The 24,205-nt window shown below is 37.0% G+C and overlaps 1 protein-coding gene across 2 annotated transcripts in view; it reads right to left on the bottom strand.

Annotated features, from left to right (window-relative positions):
• Positions 1-5,395: 5,395 nt before the first annotated feature.
• gatm (glycine amidinotransferase (L-arginine:glycine amidinotransferase)) overlaps positions 5,396-24,205 on the bottom strand; it is a 31,918-nt gene continuing 13,108 nt past the window's right edge. The window contains exons 2-10 of one of the 2 annotated variants that reach the window (XM_072914813.1): positions 20,168-20,386; positions 17,562-17,757; positions 12,172-12,362; positions 11,968-12,105; positions 8,800-8,964; positions 8,678-8,741; positions 6,667-6,783; positions 6,587-6,602; positions 5,396-6,516 (exon numbers count right to left, since the gene is read on the bottom strand). In XM_072914813.1, the coding sequence (XP_072770914.1) occupies positions 6,465-6,516; positions 6,587-6,602; positions 6,667-6,783; positions 8,678-8,741; positions 8,800-8,964; positions 11,968-12,105; positions 12,172-12,362; positions 17,562-17,757; positions 20,168-20,386 (1,158 nt within the window). In that variant the 3' untranslated portion in view covers positions 5,396-6,464. Of the gene's footprint in view, positions 6,603-6,666; positions 6,784-8,677; positions 8,742-8,799; positions 8,965-11,967; positions 12,106-12,171; positions 12,363-17,561; positions 17,758-20,167; positions 20,387-24,205 lie in introns of both variants that reach the window. The other variant, XM_061974671.2, reaches the window with a different exon arrangement.

Genomic DNA, 24,205 nt, shown 5'->3' with positions numbered 1-24,205 from the left:
TACTGTATTCTCCTACTGTACATATGATATTAAATACTGTATTCTCCTACTGTACAAATGATATTAAATACTGTATTCTCCACTGTACACATGATATTAAATAAAATATTCTCCACTGTCCACATGATATTAAATACTGTATTCTCCACTGTACATATGATATTAAATACTGTATTCTCCACTGTACACATGATATTAAATACTGTATTCTTCTACTGTACACATGATATTAAATAAAGTATTCTCCACTGTACACATGATATTAAATACTGTACTGTCCACTGTACATATGATATTAAATACTGTATTCTCCACTGTACACACGATATTAAATACTGTATTCTCCACTGTACACATGATATTAAATACTGTATTCTCCACTGTACATATGATATTAAATACTGTATTCTCCTACTGTACATATATTAAATACTGTATTCTCCACTGTACACATGATATTAAATACTGTATTCTCCTACTGTACATATGATATTAAATACTGTATTCTCCACTGTACATATGATATTAAATACTGTATTCTCCACTGTACACATGATATTAAATACTGTATTCTCCACTGTACATATGATATTAAATACTGTATTCTCCACTGTACAAAGTACTGTACAGTTGTAGTCTTTTCTAAACATCCATCTTCTTGCTAATGAACATGTTTATGCAAACATGTTTCCAACCTTTGGTCAGTAGTACAAAGTACACATGATGTGTACTTCTAATAAGGAGGACAAAGTACAAAAGTTGTGTACTTCTAATGAACCTCCTCACCTTTTCTTCTGACTGACTTTATCATAACTTCCTTTTCCTGCTGCAACCTTTTTGTTTGGACACAAACATGTGACCGCGAAGCCCCGCCCACTCTGCACCGCCACTGTAAATAGTATCATTTGTCTACACAATTGTTACAAGTACGCCTCTGCATGACATGCTATCTTTATTAACATTTATAAATATCATTTGTCTATACAATTGTTACAAGTACACCTCTGCATGACATGCTATCTTTATTAACATTTATAAATATCATTTGTCCATACAATTGTTACAAGTACACCTCTGCATTGTATCCTCATGAACACAAAAGAAAACAAAAATAGATTCACTTATGACAAACAATACTTTTATTAGCATTGTTTTAGTCTATAAAAAAGGTGTTCTTCCTTGTCCAGGGTTTACCCCACCTTTTGCCCGAATGCAGCTGGGATAGGCTCCAGCCCCCCCGTGAAACCGAAAGGGACAAGCGGTAGAAATTGGATGGAACTGAAAGTTTTAGTACATCTACATGGATTATATGAAGTAGTACTACTGGGCTGTAAAGTGTCCTCCAAGTCTGGAATGGTTGTACTTCACATGCTGACACCAACATTATTATCTATAAGCTGATGTTATTATGATTGTAGAAATATTGGACATTATTATCTATAAGCTGATGTTATTATGATTGTAGAAATATTGGACATTATTATCTATAAGCTGATGTTATTATGATTGTAGAAATATTGGACATTATTATCTATAAGCTGATGTTATTATGATTGTAGAAATATTGGACATTATTATCTATAAGCTGATGTTATTATGATTGTAGAAATATTGGACATTATTATCTATAAGCTGATGTTATTATGATTGTAGAAATATTGGACATTATTATCTATAAGCTGATGTTATTATGATTGTAGAAATATTGGACATTATTATCTATAAGCTGATGTTATTATGATTGTAGAAATATTGGACATATATCATTATTATCTATAAGCTGATGTTATTATGATTGTAGAAATATTGGACATTATTATCTATAAGCTGATGTTATTATGATTGTAGAAATATTGGACATTATTATCTATAAGCTGATGTTATTATGATTGTAGAAATATTGGACATATGTCATTATTATCTATAAGCTGATGTTATTATGATTGTAGAAATATTGGACATTATTATCTATAAGCTGATGTTATTATGATTGTAGAAATATTGGACATTATTATCTATAAGCTGATGTTATTATGATTGTAGAAATATTGGACATTATTATCTATAAGCTGATGTTATTATGATTGTAGAAATATTGGACATTATTATCTATAAGCTGATGTTATTATGATTGTAGAAATATTGGACATATGTCATTATTATCTATAAGCTGATGTTATTATGATTGTAGAAATATTGGACATTATTATCTATAAGCTGATGTTATTATGATTGTAGAAATATTGGACATTATTATCTATAAGCTGATGTTATTATGATTGTAGAAATATTGGACATTATTATCTATAAGCTGATGTTATTATGATTGTAGAAATATTGGACATTATTATCTATAAGCTCTATATTGTTGTATACATAAGGCGGTAATGTACTTTGGCTGAGAGAAGATGTTTGGTAAAAATGGAACAAAGTGATTGATCTTCTTTGTGTCAATGACTCTGACACCAGTGAGTGTTCTTCATGACATTTATTCATGGCTGTACGATACAAAACATCACAACACACTTTTGACTACTGTAGTGCCAGCCTGACATCACACAACCATTATTCAACCATTATTCAACCATTATTCAACTATTATTCAACTATTATTGACTGCCAAGCGCATGGGTGAAAATGGAAGTTGCCCAGTTGTGTAACAGGAGAAAACAATCTTTGATATGGACTGTCAATGTAGAAAACAAGTTTTGATATGGACTGTCAATATAGAAAACAATCTTTGTTATGGACTGTCAATGTAGAAAACAATCTTTGACATGGACTGTCAATGTAGAAAACACTTTAAAATGGACTGTCAATGTAGAAACAATTTTTGATATGGACTGTCAATGTAGAAAACAATCTTTGATATGGACTGTCAACGTAGAAAACACTTTGATATGGACTGTCAATGCAGAAAACAATCTTTGATATGGACTGCCAATGTAGAAAACACTCTTTGATATGGACTGTCAATGTAGAAAACAATCTTTGATATGGACTGTCAATGTAGAAAACAATCTTTGATATGAACAGTCAATGTAGAAAACAATCTTTGATATGGACTGTCAATGCAGAAAACAATCTTTGATATGGACTGTCAATGTAGAAAACAATCTTTGTTATGGACTGTCAATGTAGAAAACAATCTTTGATATGGACTGTCAATACAGAAAACAATCTTTGATATGGACTGTCAATATAGAAACAATCTTTGATATGGACTGTCAATGTAGAAAACACTCTTTGATATGGACTCTCAACATAGAAAACAATCTTTGTTATGGACTGTCAATGTAGAAAACAATCTTTGTTATGGACTGTCAATGTAGAAAACAATCTTTGATATGGACTGTCAATGTAGAAAACAATCTTTGATATGGACTGTCAACGTAGAAAACAATCTTTGATATGGACTGTCAATACAGAAAACAATCTTTGATATGGACTGTCAATGTAGAAAACACTTTGATATGGACTGTCAATGTAGAAAACAATCTTTGATATGAACAGTCAATGTAGAAAACAATCTTTGATATGGACTGTCAATGCAGAAAACAATCTTTGATATGGACTGTCAATGTAGAAACAATTTTTGATATGGACTGTCAATATAGAAAACTATATTTGATGTGAACAGTCAATGTAGAAAACAATCTTTGATATGGACTGTCAATGTACAAAACAATCTTTGATATGGACTGTCAATGTAGAAAACAATCTTTGTTATGGACTGTCAATGTAGAAAACAATCTTTGAGATGGACTGTCAATGTAGAAACAATTTTTGATATGGACTGTCAATATAGAAAACAATATTTGATATGAACTGTCAATGTAGAAAACAATCTTTGATATGGACTGTCAATATAGGAACAATCTTTGATATGGACTGTCAATGTAGAAAACACTTTGATATGGACTGTCAATGTAGAAAACAATCTTTGAGATGGACTGTCAATGTAGAAACAATTTTTGATATGGACTGTCAATATAGAAAACAATATTTGATATGAACAGTCAATGTAGAAAACAATCTTTGATATGGACTGTCAATATAGAAACAATCTTTGATATGGACTGTCAATGTAGAAAACACTTTGATATGGACTGTCAATGTAGAAAACAATCTTTGAGATGGACTGTCAATGTAGAAACAATTTTTGATATGGACTGTCAATATAGAAAACAATATTTGATATGAACAGTCAATGTAGAAAACAATCTTTGATATGGACTGTCAACGTAGAAAACAATCTTTGATATGGACTGTCAATACAGAAAACAATCTTTGATATGGACTGTCAATACAGAAAACAATCTTTGATATGGACTGTCAATATAGAAACAATCTTTGAAATGGACTGTCAATGTAGAAAACACTTTGATATGGACTGTCAATGCAGAAAACAATCTTTGATATGGACTGTCAATGTAGAAAACACTCTTTGATATGGACTGTCAATGTAGAAACAATTTTTGATATGGACTGTCAATATAGAAAACTATATTTGATATGAACAGTCAATGTAGAAAACAATCTTTGATATGGACTGTCAATGTACAAAACAATATTTGATATGGACTGTCAATGTAGAAAACAATCTTTGTTATGGACTGTCAACGTAGAAAACAATCTTTGATATGGACTGCCAATACAGAAAACAATCTTTGATATGGACTGTCAATATAGAAACAATCTTTGATATGGACTGTCAATGTAGAAAACACTTTGATATGGACTGTCAATGCAGAAAACAATCTTTGATATGGACTGTCAATGTAGAAACATTTTTTGATATGGACTGTCAATATAGAAAACAATATTTGATATGAACAGTCAATGTAGAAAACAGTCTTTGATATGGACTGTCAATGTAGAAAACACTCTTTGATATGGACTGTCAATGTAGAAAACAATCTTTGATATGGACTGTCAATGTAGAAAACAATCTTTGATATGGACTGTCAATGTAGAAAACAATATTTGATATGGACTGTCAATGTAGAAACAATTTTTGATGTGGACTGTCAATGTAGAAAACAATCTTTGATATGGACTGTCAATGTAGAAAACAATCTTTGATATGGACTGTCAATGTAGAAACAATTTTTGATATGGACTGTCAATATAGAAAACAATATTTGATATGAACAGTCAATGTAGAAAACAATCTTTGATATGGACTGTCAATGTACAAAACAATCTTTGATATGGACTGTCAATGTAGAAAACAATCTTTGTTATGGACTGTCAATGTAGAAAACAATCTTTGATATGGACTGTCAATGTAGAAAACAATCTTTGATATGGACTGTCAATGTAGAAAACAATCTTTGATATGGACTGTCAATGTAGAAAACAATCTTTGATATGGACTGTCAATGTAGAAAACAATATTTGATATGGACTGTCAATGTAGAAACAATTTTTGATGTGGACTGTCAATGTAGAAAACAATCTTTGATATGGACTGTCAATGTAGAAAACAATCTTTGATATGGACTGTCAATGTAGAAAACAATCTTTGACATGGACTGTCAATGTAGAAAACACTCTTTGATATGGACTGTCAACGTAGAAAACAATCTTTGATATGGACTGTCAATACAGAAAACAATCTTTGATATGGACTGTCAATATAGAAACAATCTTTGATATGGACTGTCAATGTAGAAAACACTTTGATATGGACTGTCAATGCAGAAAACAATCTTTGATATGGACTGTCAATGTAGAAAACACTTTGATATGGACTGTCAATGCAGAAAACAATCTTTGATATGGACTGTCAATGTAGAAACAATTTTTGATATGGACTGTCAATATAGAAAACTATATTTGATATGAACAGTCAATGTAGAAAACAATCTTTGATATGGACTGTCAATGTACAAAACAATCTTTGATATGGACTGTCAATCTAGAAAACAATCTTTGTTATGGACTGTCAAAGTAGAAAACAATCTTTGATTGTGCCCAAGTTAGACCACCTTCTAGTAGCCAGGCCAGAAATGCAGTTCATATTGAGGTTATTGATCACAGGGAAGTTAATCTTAAGGTTATTGATGACAGGGAAGTTAATCGTGAGGTTGTTGATCGAAGGGAAGTTAATGTTGAGGTTATTGATCGCAGGGAAGGAGTCGTCATGTTCGTTTGTTGCCATTAAGCCAGTACACCCAGGGGACACTTGATTGGGTACACCACCTGTGCTCTAAGGATAAAAGTTGGACATTGTTTTGTAAAAATGCGTTGGAGCTGTGAGAATGGGCGGGGCAAAGCGTGAGAGGACATGTGGACAAAGTGTACCCAATCAAGTCGTGTCCCCACAAAGCTGTAAAACCAAAACAATGCAATTCATCAACAACTCATCCTGTGGTGCCAAATAACTCTTAGCTTGGTTTTGGGAAAGGAGCCTGATGATCACTTCGAGTAAGAAGTGACACCAGGTCATCCTTTCAAGCTCAATAAAAACTGTTTCTGGCCAGGCTAGTGGAAGTAGGACTGCAGTTCACCACGCCGGCGGACGTCAGTCGTCCAGCAGTGGAAGCCGCCACCCAACGAGTTGGCGTGGCGAATGTTCACCTTGACGGTCTTTATACCTGCCACGCAAGAGAAACACGTCACCACCTCCGCATCTTCACGTAAAACAGCTGCTCCACTCACCCAGGTCCTCAAACATCTTCTGAATGGTGGCCTCGTTGGCATCCACCATGACGCGCTTCTCGTCCAGCATCAGAACGTTCATGGACAGCCACTTGGAAGACATCCAGAGAGGGTGATCTGCACACAGAGTTGGAAGGATTGCACCATTGTCCCAGGAACACACCTTCACTCCTGTGCACCATTGTCCCAGGAACACACGTTCACTCCTGTGCACCATTGTCCAAGGAACACGCATTCACTCCTGTGCATCATTGTCCCAGGAACACACATTCACTCCTGTGCACCATTGTCCAAGGAACACGCATTCACTCCTGTGCACCATTGTCCCAGGAACACACGTTCACTCCTGTGTACCATTGTCCAAGGAACACGCATTTACTCCTGTGCACCATTGTCCCAGGAACACACCTTCACTCCTGTGCATCATTGTCCCAGGAACACACATTCACTCCTGTGCACCATTGTCCCAGGAACACACATTCACTCCTGTGCACCATTGTCCCAGGAACACACATTCACTCCTGTGCACCATTGTCCCAGGAACACACATTCACTCCTGTGTGCCATTGTCCCAAGAACACACCTTCACTCCCGTGCACCATTGTCCCAGGAACACACATTCACTCCTGTGCACCATTGTCCCAGGAACACACATTCACTCCTGTGCACCATTGTCCCAGGAACACACCTTCACTCCTGTGCACCATTGTCCCAGGAACACACATTCACTCCTGTGCACCATTGTCCCAGGAACACACATTCACTCCTGTGCACCTTTGTACCAGGAACACACCTTCACTCCTGTGCATCATTGTCCGAGGAACACACATTCACTCCTGTGCACCATTGTCCCAGGAACACACATTCACTCCTGTGCACCATTGTCCCAAGAACACACGTTCACTCCTGTGCACCATTGTCCCAGGAACACACGTTCACTCCTGTGCACCATTGTCCCAAGAACACACCATCACTCCTGTGCACCATTGTCCCAAGAACACACATTGACTCCTGTGCACCATTGTCCCAGGAACACACCTTCACTCCTGTGCATCATTGTCCCAGGAACACACCTTCACTCCTGTGCACCATTGTCCCAGGAACACACCTTCACTCCTGTGCATCATTGTCCCAGGAACACACATTCACTCCTGTGCACCATTGTCCCAGGAACACACATTCACTCCTGTGCACCTTTGTACCAGGAACACACCTTCACTCCTGTGCACCATTGTCCCAGGAACACACGTTCACTCCTGTGCACTATTGTCCCAGGAACACACCTTCACTCCTGTGCACCATTGTCCCAGGAACACACCTTCACTCCTGTGCACCATTGTCTCAGGAACACACGTTCACTCCTGTACACCATTGTCCCAGGAACACACATTCACTCCTGTGCACCATTGTCTCAGGAACACACGTTCACTCCTGTGCACCATTGTCCCAGGAACACACATTCACTCCTGTGCATCATTGTCCCAGGAACACACATTCACTCCTGTGCACCATTGTCCCAAGAACACACATTCACTCCTGTGCACCATTGTCCGAGGAACACACATTCACTCCTGTGCACCATTGTCCCAAGAACACACATTCACTCCTGTGCACCATTGTCCGAGGAACACACATTCACTCCTGTGCACCATTGTCCCAGGAACACACATTCACTCCTGTGCACCATTGTCCCAGGAACACACATTCACTCCTGTGCATCATTGTCCCAGGAACACACGTTCACCCCTGTGCACCATTGTCCCAGGAACACACATTCACTCCTGTGCACCATTGTCCCAGGAACACACATTCAGTCCTGTGCACCATTGTTCCAAGAACACACCTTCACTCCTGTGCACCATTGTCCCAGGAACACACATTCACTCCTGTGCACCATTGTCTCAGGAACACACGTTCCTGAGTGTGGACACACTTGGATAAGGTGTGAAGAGTGACAAGTAGGAGGTTCTGGTGCTTGGAATGAATGTGGACTTGGATCTCTAGCACCCACCGTCAGGAATTAGAGGAGTCGGAGGTTTGACAATAGTCCAGCCCGCCTTCTTGAACATGTCCACCTGGCAGAGAAGAGCAGGTTTAGGCAAGTGTCCTCCGTTCGACATGGAGTAGACTTACCTGGCGACACGGGCGGTCCGGGTTGGACAGGACTAGTCCTGGTCCGATGATGTTGAAGGTGGCATCGATGTGCATGGGGTTGGGGTCTTTGAAGGAGATGATGTGGATCTTGTAGTCCGGAGACAAGTGGCGACGCATCCACTCGATGCCCATGAAGTTTGTCACCTGGGGGATGGAGAGGTGAACAACAGGTGTTGGAATAAAGGTGTGTCCCAGTCCTGGTCTTGGCTTTATGTTCTCTTGCCCAGACCATGGACCCAGTGACATGTCAGCCATGCACACAAGTTCAAATACTCAAGTTCAACTTTACTATGAAGTAGAACTCTTTAAATCCTTCTTAAACGTGTTGCTCCTTTAACAAATACACTTTATGCTCGTACTCTTCAATAACAACAAACTTTATGCTCGTACTCTTCAATAACAACAAACTTTATGCTCGTACTCTTCAATAACAACAAACTTTATGCTCGTACTCTTCAATAACAACAAACTTTATGCTCGTACTCTTCAATAACAACAAACTTTATGCTCGTACTCTTCAATAACAACAAACTTTATGCTCGTACTCTTCAATAACAACAAACTTTATGCTCGTACTCTTCAATAACAACAAACTTTATGCTCGTACTCTTCAATAACAACAAACTTTATGCTCGTACTCTTCAATAACAACAAACTTTATGCTCGTACTCTTCAATAACAACAAACTTTATGCTCGTACTCTTCAATAACAACAAACTTTATGCTCGTACTCTTCAATAACAACAAACTTTATGCTCGTACTCTTCAATAACAACAAACTTTATGCTCGTACTCTTCAATAACCACAAACTTTATGCTCGTACTCTTCAATAACAACAAACTTTATGCTCGTACTCTTCAATAACAACAAACTTTATGCTCGTACTCTTCAATAACAACAAACACAAAACATTTGCTAATCTTTGGAATACTTTTTTCTTGAATGACTCTAATGTGCTAACACGCAATTAGCATGTTTACATATATGCATTATAGAACTATATTATTACATATATGCATTATAGAACTATATTATTACATATATGCATTATAGAACTATATTATAACATATATGCATTATAGTACTATATTATTACATATATGCATTATAGAACTATATTATTACATATATGCATTATAGAATTATATTATTATATATATGCATTATAGAACTATATTATAACATATATGCATTATAGAACAATATTATTACATATGTGCATTATAGAACTATATCATTACATATATGCGTTATAGAACTATATTATTACATATATGCATTATAGAACTATATTATTACATATATGCATTATAGAACTATATTATTACATATATGCATTATAGAACTATATTATTACATATATGCATTATAGAACTATATCATTACATATATGCATTATAGAACTATATTATTACATATATGCATTATAGAACTATATTATTACATATATGCATTATAGAACTATATTATTACATATATGCATTATAGAACTATATTATTACATATATGCATTATAGAACTATATTATTACATATATGCATTATAGAACTATATCATTACATATATGCATTATAGAACTATATTATTACATATATGCATTATAGAACTATATTATTACATATATGCATTATAGAACTATATTATTACATATATGCATTATAGAACTATATTATTATATATATGCATTATAGAACTATATCATTATATATATGCATTATAGAACTATATCATTACATATATGCATTATAGAACTATATTATTACATATATGCATTATAGAACTATATTATTACATATATGCATTATAGAACTATATCATTATATATATGCATTATAGAACTATATTATTACATATATGCATTATAGAACTATATTATTACATATATGCATTATAGAACTATATTATTACATATATGCATTATAGAACTATATCATTATATACATGCATTATAGAACTATATTATTACATATATGCATTATAGAACTATATTATTACATATATGCATTATAGAACTATATCATTACATATATGCATTATAGAACTATATTATTACATATATGCATTATAGAACTATATCATTACATATATGCATTATAGAACTATATTATTACATATATGCATTATAGAACTATATTATTACATATATGCATTATAGAACTATATTATAACATATATGCATTATAGAACTATATTATTACATATATGCATTATAGAACTATATCATTATATACATGCATTATAGAACTATATTATTACATATATGCATTATAGAACTATATTATTACATATATGCATTATAGAACTATATCATTACATATATGCATTATAGAACTATATTATTACATATATGCATTATAGAACTATATCATTACATATATGCATTATAGAACTATATTATTACATATATGCATTATAGAACTATATTATTACATATATGCATTATAGAACTATATTATTACATATATGCATTATAGAACTATATTATAACATATATGCATTATATAAGTGTAGCATATATGTAATATTACATATAAGTGTATTATATATGTTACATATATACATTATATAAGTGGATTATATATGTATTATTATATATATATATATATATATATATATATATGTTTATTTTGTTATTTTATTTTGAAAGAGTCAGACTTCAAACAATTGCACATTTGGCTGCAAATGCTCGTGAAGCAAAAATGTTATTCTGGTTGTGAACGTTTGAACAAATCTGTGAGATTGAAGTTTTCTTCACTCTTGCTACTTTGTCAAATACTTTTGCTGATAGTCACACTTGTGATTAAAATGTGGACTTTGACTTCCAGTCCAAGGCTAAAGTTCAACAGTAGCAAAGAGTTGCTTTGATGTTTCTGTCAACGACTTCAAGCAACAGAGGAGTACTATTAGTGCTAGTACTCCTACTACAGTACTACGAGTATTAGTACTGAAACTACAGTGCTACTGGTACTTGTACTCCTACTACAGTACAACTACTACAGTACTACTAGTATGAGTACTCCAACTCCAGTACTACTGGTACTAGCACTCCTACTACAGTACTACTAGTACTCCTACTCCAGTACTACTAGTACTACTAGTACTACTCCAGTACTCCTTGGGTAGTGTGTCTGCCCTCCTGGAGATACCTGACTTCTCTGCACGAAGAGGTCCCTCCCAGCCCGGATGAAGTCCGCAGCATCAAAGCAGGGTTCATGCTCCGTGGTCACAAACTTGCCCTGAGCGGCCAGCTTGTGTCGGTCCTCCACCGTGCGGATGGGGTAGTCCTGGAGAAGTCAGGTGAGTCCCAGTCAGAGGCTCTCAGGGTGTAGGAAAGCAAAAGAAGGACTCACCTGATCGTACAGCTCATCAGCCATGGTGGGTTTTGGAGCAGTGGTCCACTTAGCACCTTTGTTGAAATACTCCTTGATCAGAGGCCGGTATGCTCGGTACTCAAAGAAGCGAGCCCTCCACGCCATCGGAGCCTCGATGATCTCGTTGCCCACCACCATCAGGATGTCTCGGGGCATGGCGGCATACATGCCTGCAGAAAGCAGGAGCATCAATAGTCTGCTAGATGTGGGTCTTCTCAGCTCCTTCAGTCCATCCACACTGGACTCTTTGCTCGGTCTAACCCAGCGTTTCTCAAAGTGTGGGGCGCGCCCCACTGGTGGGGAATAGAGACATGACAGGTGGGGCGCGAGGAACGGGAGGAAATTTCACTTTAAATTTTTTTTTTATTATTATATTCTTAGATTATTTTTTTTACTATGCTTTCATTTTCTATACACACTGTAAATCACTTTGTGATTCTGTCTGTGAAATCCGCTATATAAATAAATGGAAATTACCGGTACTTATTTTTACTGTAGGCTTTATATTTCTCGGTAGGAGCGAAAGTTTGACAGACATAGCAACAGTAACTAATGGGGGCGGGGCTAAGCGGAACAAACTTTCGCGCGGATGTGTAGCAGGCTAATGTGTGGACCACAATTACACAAATATATACATTTGTGACTCGCACCTCAAAGGTCGTCGAGCCAGAGCCAGCGCCTGCAGAGAAACAAAAATGTGACGGGCACACACTGTGTCATTCACCGGGAAGCACTCGCGTCAAGGCAGCTCAGCCCCGAACTCAATGAGGTTTTAACATGTTGTGAGCGCGGTAAATTTGATCAAAACACGACCACTGAAAGTGCGACTGTTCTCTGCACTGTGTGAGGAAATGGGAGCTGATCATACAGCCGTGCTGTTTCACAGTGAAGCAAGGTGGCTCTCCTGGGGGAAAGTGCTGTCACTTGCCCTGTCTTGCTAAATGCATAGCTCCTCCTTTTTTTTTGCAAAGATTGCAATGTGGCACTTTTATTGTATTTATTATTGAACTTGATGCAAGTTATTTGATTTATTATTGAACTTGATGCAAGTTATAACACTTTTGTTTTATTTATTATTGAACTTGATGCAAGTTATAACACTTTTTTTGATTTATTATTGAACTTGATGCAAGTTATTTGATTTATTATTGAACTTGATGCAAGTTATAACACTTTTATTTGATTTATTATTGAACTTGATGCAAGTTATAACACTTTTTGTGATTTATTATTGAACTTGATGCAAGTTATAACACTTTTTTTGATTTATTATTGAACTTGATGCAAGTTATTTGATTTATTATTGAACTTGATGCAAGTTATAACACTTTTATTTGATTTATTTTTGAACTTGATGCAAGTTATAACACTTTTATTTGATTTTTTATTGAACTTGATGCAAGTTATAACACTTTTTTTGATTTATTATTGAACTTGATGCAAGTTATTTGATTTATTATTGAACTTGATGCAAGTTATAACACTTTTATTTGATTTATTATTGAACTTGATGCAAGTTATAACACTTTTATTTGATTTAATATTGAACTTGATGCAAGTTATAACACTTTTTGATTTATTATTGAACTTGATGCAAGTTATAACACTTTTTGATTTATTATTGAACGTGATGCAAGTTATAACCCTTTTTTTGATTTATTATTGAACTTGATGCAAGTTATAACACTTTTATTTGATTTATTATTGAACTTGATGCAAGTTATAACACTTTTATTTGATTTATTATTGAACTTGATGCAAGTTATAACACTTTTTTTGATTTATTATTGAACTTGATGCAAGTTATTTGATTTATTATTGAACTTGATGCAAGTTATAACACTTTTATTTGATTTATTATTGAACTTGATGCAAGTTATAACACTTTTATTTGATTTAATATTGAACTTGATGCAAGTTATAACACTTTTTGATTTATTATTGAACTTGATGCAAGTTATAACACTTTTTGATTTATTATTGAACGTGATGCAAGTTATAACCCTTTTTTTGATTTATTATTGAACTTGATGCAAGTTATAACCCTTTTTTTGATTTATTATTGAACTTGATGCAAGTTACAACACTTTTTGATTTAGTATTGAACTTGATGCAAGTTATAACACTTATTTGATTTATTATTGAACTTGATTCAAGTTATAACACTTTTTTTGATTTATTATTGAACGTGATGCAAGTTATAACACTTTTTTTGATTTATTATTGAACTTGATGCAAGTTATTTGATTTATTATTGAACTTGATGCAAGTTATAACACTTTTGTTTTATTTATTATTGAACTTGATGCAAGTTATAACACTTTTTTTTATTTATTATTGAACTTGATGCAAGTTATTTGATTTATTATTGAACTTGATGCAAGTTATAACACTTTTATTTGATTTATTATTGAACTTGATGCAAGTTATAACACTTTTTTTGATTTATTATTGAACTTGATGCAAGTTATAACACTTTTTTGATTTATTATTGAACTTGATGCAAGTTATTTGATTTATTATTGAACTTGATGCAAGTTATAACACTTTTATTTGATTTATTATTGAACTTGATGCAAGTTATAACACTTTTATTTGATTTATTATTGAACTTGATGCAAGTTATAACACTTTTTTTGATTTATTATTGAACTTGATGCAAGTTATTTGATTTATTATTGAACTTGATGCAAGTTATAACACTTTTATTTGATTTATTATTGAACTTGATGCAAGTTATAACACTTTTTTTGATTTATTATTGAACTTGATGCAAGTTATAACACTTTTTTTGATTTATTATTGAACTTGATGCAAGTTATTTGATTTATTATTGAACTTGATGCAAGTTATAACACTTTTATTTGATTTATTATTGAACTTGATGCAAGTTATAACACTTTTATTTGATTTATTATTGAACTTGATGCAAGTTATAACACTTTTTTTGATTTATTATTGAACTTGATGCAAGTTATTTGATTTATTATTGAACTTGATGCAAGTTATAACACTTTTATTTGATTTATTATTGAACTTGATGCAAGTTATAACACTTTTTTTGATTTATTATTGAACTTGATGCAAGTTATAACACTTTTTGATTTATTATTGAACTTGATGCAAGTTATAACACTTTTTTGATTTATTATTGAACGTGATGCAAGTTATAACACTTTTTTTGATTTATTATTGAACTTGATTCAAGTTATAACACTTTTTTTGATTTATTATTGAACGTGATGCAAGTTATAACACTTTTTTTGATTTATTATTGAACTTGATGCAAGTTATAACACTTATTTGATTTATTATTGAACTTGATTCAAGTTATAACACTTTTTTTGATTTATTATTGAACGTGATGCAAGTTATAACACTTTTTTTGATTTATTATTGAACTTGATGCAAGTTATAACACTTTTATTTGATTTATTATTGAACTTGATGCAAGTTATAACACTTTTATTTGATTTATTATTGAACTTTATGGAAGTTATTTTATTTATTATTGAACTTGATGCAAGTTGTACCACAGCTGCACAGTTATTTTATTTATCATTGAACTTGATGTTATTTTATGTTATTGAGTTTGAATGTATACAACTTGATGTTCAATAAATTTGAAAATGTTAAAGCTTGGCATTAGCGCTCTGTTGGGGCGATGGGGGCAGGTGGGGCTTGAAAACTCCCCCTTGTCCAAAGTGGGGGATGACAAAAAAAGTTTGAGAACCACTGCCCTAACCCTTCTATAGACATGATGGATGGTGAAGAACATCTATAGACATGATGGATGGTGAAGAACATCTATAGACATGATGGATGAGTGAGAACATCTATAGACATGATGGATGGTGAAGAACATCTATAGACATGATGGATGAGTGAGAACATCTATAGACATGATGGATGGTGAAGAACATCTATAGACATGATGGATGGTGAAGAACATCTATAGACATGATGGATGAGTGAGAACATCTATAGACATGATGGATGAGTGAGAACATCTATAGACATGATGGATGAGTGAGAACATCTATAGACATGATGGATGAGTGAGAACATCTATAGACATGATGGATGGTGAAGAACATCTATAGACATGATGGATGGTGAAGAACATCTATAGACATGATGGATGAGTGAGAACATCTATAGACATGATGGATAGTGAAGAACATCTATAGACATGATGGATGAGTGAGAACATCTATAGACATGATGGATAGTGAAGAACATCTATAGACATGATGGATGGTGAAGAACATCTATAGACATGATGGATGGTGAAGAACATCTATAGACATGATGGATGAGTGAGAACATCTATAGACATGATGGATGGTGAAGAACATCTATAGACATGATGGATGGTGAAGAACATCTATAGACATGATGGATGGTGAAGAACATCTATAGACATGATGGATGGTGAAGAACATCTATAGACATGATGGATGAGTGAGAACATCTATAGACATGATGGATGAGTGAGAACATCTATAGACATGATGGATGGTGAAGAACATCTATAGACATGATGGATGAGTGAGAACATCTATAGACATGATGGATGAGTGAGAACATCTATAGACATGATGGATGGTGAAGAACATCTATAGACATGATGGATAGTGAAGAACATCTATAGACATGATGGATGGTGAAGAACATCTATAGACATGATGGATAGTGAAGAACATCTATAGACATGATGGATGGTGAAGAACATCTATAGACATGATGGATGGTGAAGAACATCTATAGACATGATGGATGGTGAAGAACATCTATAGACATGATGGATGGTGAAGAACATCTATAGACATGATGGATGGTGAAGAACATCTATAGACATGATGGATGAGTGAAGAACATCTATAGACATGATGGATGAGTGAGAACATCTATAGACATGATGGATGGTGAAGAACATCTATAGACATGATGGATGGTGAAGAACATCTATAGACATGATGGATGGTGAAGAACATCTATAGACATGATGGATGAGTGAAGAACATCTATAGACATGATGGATGAGTGAGAACATCTATAGACATGATGGATGGTGAAGAACATCTATAGACATGATGGATGGTGAAGAACATCTATAGACATGATGGATGAGTGAGAACATCTATAGACATGATGGATGGTGAAGAACATCTATAGACATGATGGATGAGTGAGAACATCTATAGACATGATGGATGGTGAAGAACATCTATAGACATGATGGATGAGTGAGAACATCTATAGACATGATGGATGGTGAAGAACATCTATAGACATGATGGATGGTGAAGAACATCTATGGACATGATGGATGAGTGAGAACATCCATCCACCTGCCAGGTGTTTACCTGATGACTGGAAGTCTGGAGTCTTGTATTCCAGAGACCAGTCTATGGGTTCTGGTCTCCTCACAGTGACGCCCTCGTGACGCAGAATATTGCACATTTCTTCGATCTCAGCAACAGCTTTCTTTAAGTGGTCCGCAGGAAAAGGTTGGCCCCCGAACTTCTGGTAGAAGGACCAGTACTTCTCGTATGTGTTGGCCTGCAGGACAACAACACATCAGTCTCCTTTGCTCAGCTGGGAGTACATCCAACACGCTGTGTCACATCCAACACGGTGTGTCACATCCAACTTGCTGTGTCACATCCAACTGGCTGTGTCACATCCAACTTGCTGTGTCACATCCAACACGGTGTGTTACATCCAACTGGCTGTGTCACATCCAACACGATGTGTCACATCCAACACGCTGTGTCACATCCAACACGCTGTGTCACATCCAACACGCTGTGTCACATCCAACTGGCTGTGTCACATCCAACACGCTGTGTCACATCCAACACGCTGTGTCACATCCAACTGGCTGTGTCACATCCAACTGGCTGTGTCACATCCAACTTGCTGTGTCACATCCAACACGGTGTGTCACATCCAACTTGCTGTGTCACATCCATCTTGCTGTGTCACATCCAACACGCTGTGTCACATCCAACTTGCTGTGTCACATCCAACACACTGTGTCACATCCAAAACGGTGTGTCACATCCAACTTGCTGTGTCACATCCAACTTGGTGTGTCACATCCAACACGGTGTGTCACATCCAACACGGTGTGTCACATCCAACTTGCTGTGTCACATCCAACTTGGTGTGTCACATCCAACACGGTGTGTCACATCCAACTTGCTGTGTCACATCCATCTTGCTGTGTCACATGCAACTCGGTGTGTCACATCCAACACGGTGTGTCACATCCAACTTGCTGTGTCACATCCAACTTGGTGTGTCACATCCAACACGGTGTGTCACATCCAACTTGCTGTGTCACATCCAACTTGGTGTGTCACATCCAACTTGGTGTGTCACATCCAACACGGTGTGTCACATCCAACTTGCTGTGTCACATCCATCTTGCTGTGTCACATGCAACTCGGTGTGTCACATCCAACACGGTGTGTCACATCCAACTTGCTGTGTCACATCCAACTTGGTGTGTCACATCCAACACGGTGTGTCACATCCAACTTGCTGTGTCACATCCAACTTGGTGTGTCACATCCAACACGGTGTGTCACATCCAACTTGCTGTGTCACATCCAACTTGGTGTGTCACATCCAACACGGTGTGTCACATCCAACTTGCTGTGTCACATCCAACTTGATGTGTCACATCCAACACGGTGTGTCACATCCATCTTGCTGTGTCACATGCAACTCGGTGTGTCACATCCAACACGGTGTGTCACATCCAACTTAGTGTGTCACATCCAACTTGCTGTGTCATATACAAAGGAGGTGACCTTTACTTGCACGGCGACACAGGTGTGAAAGGAGGTGACCTTTACTTGCATGGTGACACAGGTGTGAAAGGAGGTGACCTTTACTTGCACGGTGACACAGGAGTGAAAGGAGGTGACCTTTACTTGCACGGTGACACAGGTGTGAAAGGACCTCACCTTTACTTGCACAGTGACACAGGTGTGAAAGGAGGTGACCTTTACTTGCACGGTGACACAGGTGTGAAAGGTGACCTTTACTTGCACGGCGACACAGGTGTGAAAGGAGGTGACCTTTACTTGCACGGTGACACAGGAGTGAAAGGAGGTGACCTTTACTTGCACGGTGACACAGGTGTGAAAGGACCTCACCTTTACTTGCACGGTGACACAGGAGTGAAAGGAGGTGACCTTTACTTGCACGGTGACACAGGTGTGAAAGGACCTCACCTTTACTTGCACGGTGACACAGGAGTGAAAGGAGGTGACCTTTACTTGCACGGTGACACAGGTGTGAAAGGACCTCACCTTTACTTGCACGGTGACACAGGTGTGAAAGGAGGTGACCTTTACTTGCACGGTGACACAGGTGTGAAAGGAGGTGACCTTTACTTGCACGGTGACACAGGTGTGAAAGGAGGTGACCTTTACTTGCACGGTGACACAGGTGTGAAAGGAGGTGACCTTTACTTGCACGGTGACACAGGTGTGAAAGGAGGTGACCTTTACTTGCACGGTGACACAGGTGTGAAAGGAGGTGACCTTTACTTGCACGGTGACACAGGTGTGAAAGGTGACCTTTACTTGCACGGTGACACAGGTGTGAAAGGAGGTGACCTTTACTTGCACGGTGACACAGGTGTGAAAGGTGACCTTTACTTGCACGGTGACACAGGTGTGAAAGGAGGTGACCTTTACTTGCACGGTGACACAGGTGTGAAAGGAGGTGACCTTTATTTGCACTGTGACACAGGTGTGAAAGGTGACCTTTACTTGCACGGTGACACAGGTGTGAAAGGAGGTGACCTTTACTTGCACGGTGACACAGGTGTGAAAGGTGACCTTTACTTGCACGGTGACACAGGTGTGGGAGGTGACATTTACTTGCACGGTGACACAGGTGTGAAAGGAGCTCACCTTTACTGCACGGTGACGCAGGTGTGAAAGGAGCTCACCTTTACTTCCACAGTGAAGGGCGGCACACGGGCGTTGTCGGCACGTCCCACAATGACCTCCTCCAGGAGGTCCCACTCGTTGTGGCTGCTGACAGGACAGGTGTGGTGTGCAGGTTCAGTAACGTGGTCGTGGTGGTCAAGTGTTTGTGTTTGAGCTGCTGCAGCACTGGAGGTGCTCTGGAAGGTTCTCTGCAGCCAGGCGCTCGCTGCACGGCCCAGCTGGGAACACACACACCACCTATTCTTACTGCACCCATATTGATTATGATTATGATTATTATTCTTACTGCACCCATATTGATTATGATTATGATTATTATTCTTACTGCACCCATATTGATTATGATTATGATTATTATTCTTACTGCACCCATATTGATTATGATTATGATTATTATTCTTACTGCACCCATATTGATTATGATTATGATTATTATTGTTACTGCACCCCTATTTATTATGATTATGATTATTATTGTTACTGCACCCCTATTTATTGTGATTATTATTATTATTATTGTTACTGCACTCCTATTTATTATGATTATGTTGATCATTAATATTATTGTTACTATTATGATTATGATTGTGATGATTAATTATTATTGTTATTGCACCTGTATTTATTATGATTATGATTATTATTGTTACTGCACTTGTATTTATTATGATTAAGATTCTTATTATTGTTACTGCACCTGTATTTATTATGATGATGATGATTATTTTTTACTGCACCTGTATTTATTATGATTATGATTGTGATGATTAATTATTATTGCTACTGCACCTGTATTTATTATGATTATTATTGTTTCTGCACCTGTATTTATTATGATTATGATTATGATTATTATTGTTACTGCACCTGTATTTATTATGATTATGATGATTAATTATGATTGTTACTGCACCTGTATTTATTATGATTATGATTGTTACTGCACCTGTATTTATTATGATTATGATTATGATGATTGATTATGATTGTTACTGCACCTGTATTTATTATGACTATGATTATGATGATTAATTATTATTGTGATTGCACCTGTATTCATTATGGTTATGATTATGATGATTCATTATTATTTTTACTGCACCTTTATTTATTATGGTTATGATTATTATGATTATTATTTTTATTATTGTTACCGCACCAGTATTTATTAGGATTATGATGATTATTATTAATAATTTTTGTTATTGGACGTGTATCTATTATGACCAAGATTATTATTATTATTGTTAATTATTGTTGTTACTGTACCTGTATTTATTATGATTATGATTATTATTATTAATTATTATTATTGTTATTGGACGTGTATTTATTATTATGATTATTTATTATGGTTGTTGTTGGATGTGTATTTATTATGATTATGATTACTATTTATAATGATTCTGATTATTAATCATTGTTGATATTAGACGTGTATTATTATGATTATTATTATTAGTCATTATTATTGTTAGTAGACGTGTATTTATTATGATTATGATGATGATTATTAATTATTATTATTGTTATTAGACATGCATTTATTGTATTATTATTTTTAATATTGATGTGTATTTTTATTTCACAGTTCATGCTTTCATATTTCACAGTTTGACAGTAGTACTGTAATATAGTACATCATGATATAGTAATTAAAAGTACAACTTGATAATTATGGTACTGTAACCTAACCTGACTCTGGCCACATCCTTGTAGTTGGCTGAGCTCCACACAAGGATGTGGGACTTCTCAATAGGAGATGGATTTCAGAAGGCGGGGCCTTGTAAAGATTGGATAAAGCACTTGTCCGTCATCTTGAATGACATGCGACTTCAAGCACTCACATGACGCTGATGAGAGCCACGCTGGGAAATACAAACCAGAACAGCCGACATATTGGATCACCACAGAGTGAAAAGTTAGATAATTTTTACTGAAACAAGCCAGAGATGTCAGTAGACCCTCCAGTAGACCCTCCATGTGACAATGTCAGTAGACCCTCCATGTGACAATGTCAGTAGACCCTCCAGTAGACCCTCCATGTGACAATGTCAGTAGACCCTCCAGTAGACCCTCCATGTGACAATGTCAGTAGACCCTCCAGTAGACCCTCAATGTGACAATGTCAGTAGACCCTCCAGTAGACCCTCCATGTGACAATGTCAGTAGACCCTCCAGTAGACCCTCCATGTGACAATGTCAGTAGACCCTCCATGTGACAATGTCAGTAGACCCTCCAGTAGATCCTCCATGTGACAATGTCAGTAGACCCTCCAGTAGACCCTCCATGTGACAATGTCAGTAGACCCTCCATGTGACAATGTCAGTAGACCCTCCAGTAGACCCTCCATGTGACAATGTCAGTAGACCCTCCAGTAGACCCTCAATGTGACAATGTCAGTAGACCCTCCAGTAGACCCTCCATGTGACAATGTCAGTAGACCCTCCAGTAGACCCTCCATGTGACAATGTCAGTAGACCCTCCATGTGACAATGTCAGTAGACCCTCCAGTAGATCCTCCATGTGACAATGTCAGTAGACCCTCCAGTAGACCCTCCATGTGACAATGTCAGTAGACCCTCCATGTGACAATGTCAGTAAACCCTCCAGTAGACCCTCCATGTGACAATGTCAGTAGACCCTCCATGTGACAATGTCAGTAGACCCTCCAGTAGACCCTCCATGTGACAATGTCAGTAGACCCTCCAGTAGACCCTCCATGTGACAATGTCAGTAGACCCTCCATGTGACAATGTCAGTAGACCCTCCAGTAGACCCTCCATGTGACAATGTCAGTAGACCCTCCATGTGACAATGTCAGTAGACCCTCCAGTAGATCCTCCATGTGACAATGTCAGTAGACCCTCCATGTGACAATGTCAGTAGACCCTCCAGTAGATCCTCCATGTGACAATGTCAGTAGACCCTCCATGTGACAATGTCAGTAAACCCTCCAGTAGACCCTCCATGTGACAATATCAGTAGACCCTCCAAGTGACAATGTCAGTAGACCCTCCAGTAGACCCTCCATGTGACAATGTCAGTAGACCCTCCATGTGACAATGTCAGTAGACCCTCCAGTAGATCCTCCATGTGACAATGTCAGTAGACCCTCCAGTAGACCCTCCATGTGACAATGTCAGTAGACCCTCCATGTGACAATGTCAGTAGACCCTCCAGTAGACCCTCCATGTGACAATGTCAGTAGACCCTCCAGTAGACCCTCAATGTGACAATGTCAGTAGACCCTCCAGTAGACCCTCCATGTGACAATGTCAGTAGACCCTCCAGTAGACCCTCCATGTGACAATGTCAGTAGACCCTCCATGTGACAATGTCAGTAGACCCTCCAGTAGATCCTCCATGTGACAATGTCAGTAGACCCTCCAGTAGACCCTCCATGTGACAATGTCAGTAGACCCTCCATGTGACAATGTCAGTAAACCCTCCAGTAGACCCTCCATGTGACAATGTCAGTAGACCCTCCATGTGACAATGTCAGTAGACCCTCCAGTAGACCCTCCATGTGACAATGTCAGTAGACCCTCCAGTAGACCCTCCATGTGACAATGTCAGTAGACCCTCCATGTGACAATGTCAGTAGACCCTCCAGTAGACCCTCCATGTGACAATGTCAGTAGACCCTCCATGTGACAATGTCAGTAGACCCTCCAGTAGATCCTCCATGTGACAATGTCAGTAGACCCTCCATGTGACAATGTCAGTAAACCCTCCAGTAGACCCTCCATGTGACAAGGTCAGTAGACCCTCCATGTGACAATATCAGTAGACCCTCCAAGTGACAATGTCAGTAGACCCTCCAGTAGACCCTCCAGTAGACCCTCCATGTGACAATGTCAGTAGACCCTCCAGTAGACCCTCCATGTGACAATGTCAGTAGACCCTCCATGTGACAATGTCAGTAGACCCTCCAGTAGACCCTCCAGTAGACCCTCCATGTGACAGTGTCAGTAGACCCTCCATGTGACAATGTCAGTAGACCCTCCAAGTGACAATGTCAGTAGACCCTCCA

Source organism: Nerophis lumbriciformis, linkage group LG15 (assembly GCF_033978685.3).
Source record: "Nerophis lumbriciformis linkage group LG15, RoL_Nlum_v2.1, whole genome shotgun sequence".
NCBI lineage: Eukaryota > Metazoa > Chordata > Actinopteri > Syngnathiformes > Syngnathidae > Nerophis > Nerophis lumbriciformis.
Note: the sequence above shows the minus strand (reverse complement) of the source record. Positions and strands in the feature narration are given on the sequence as shown.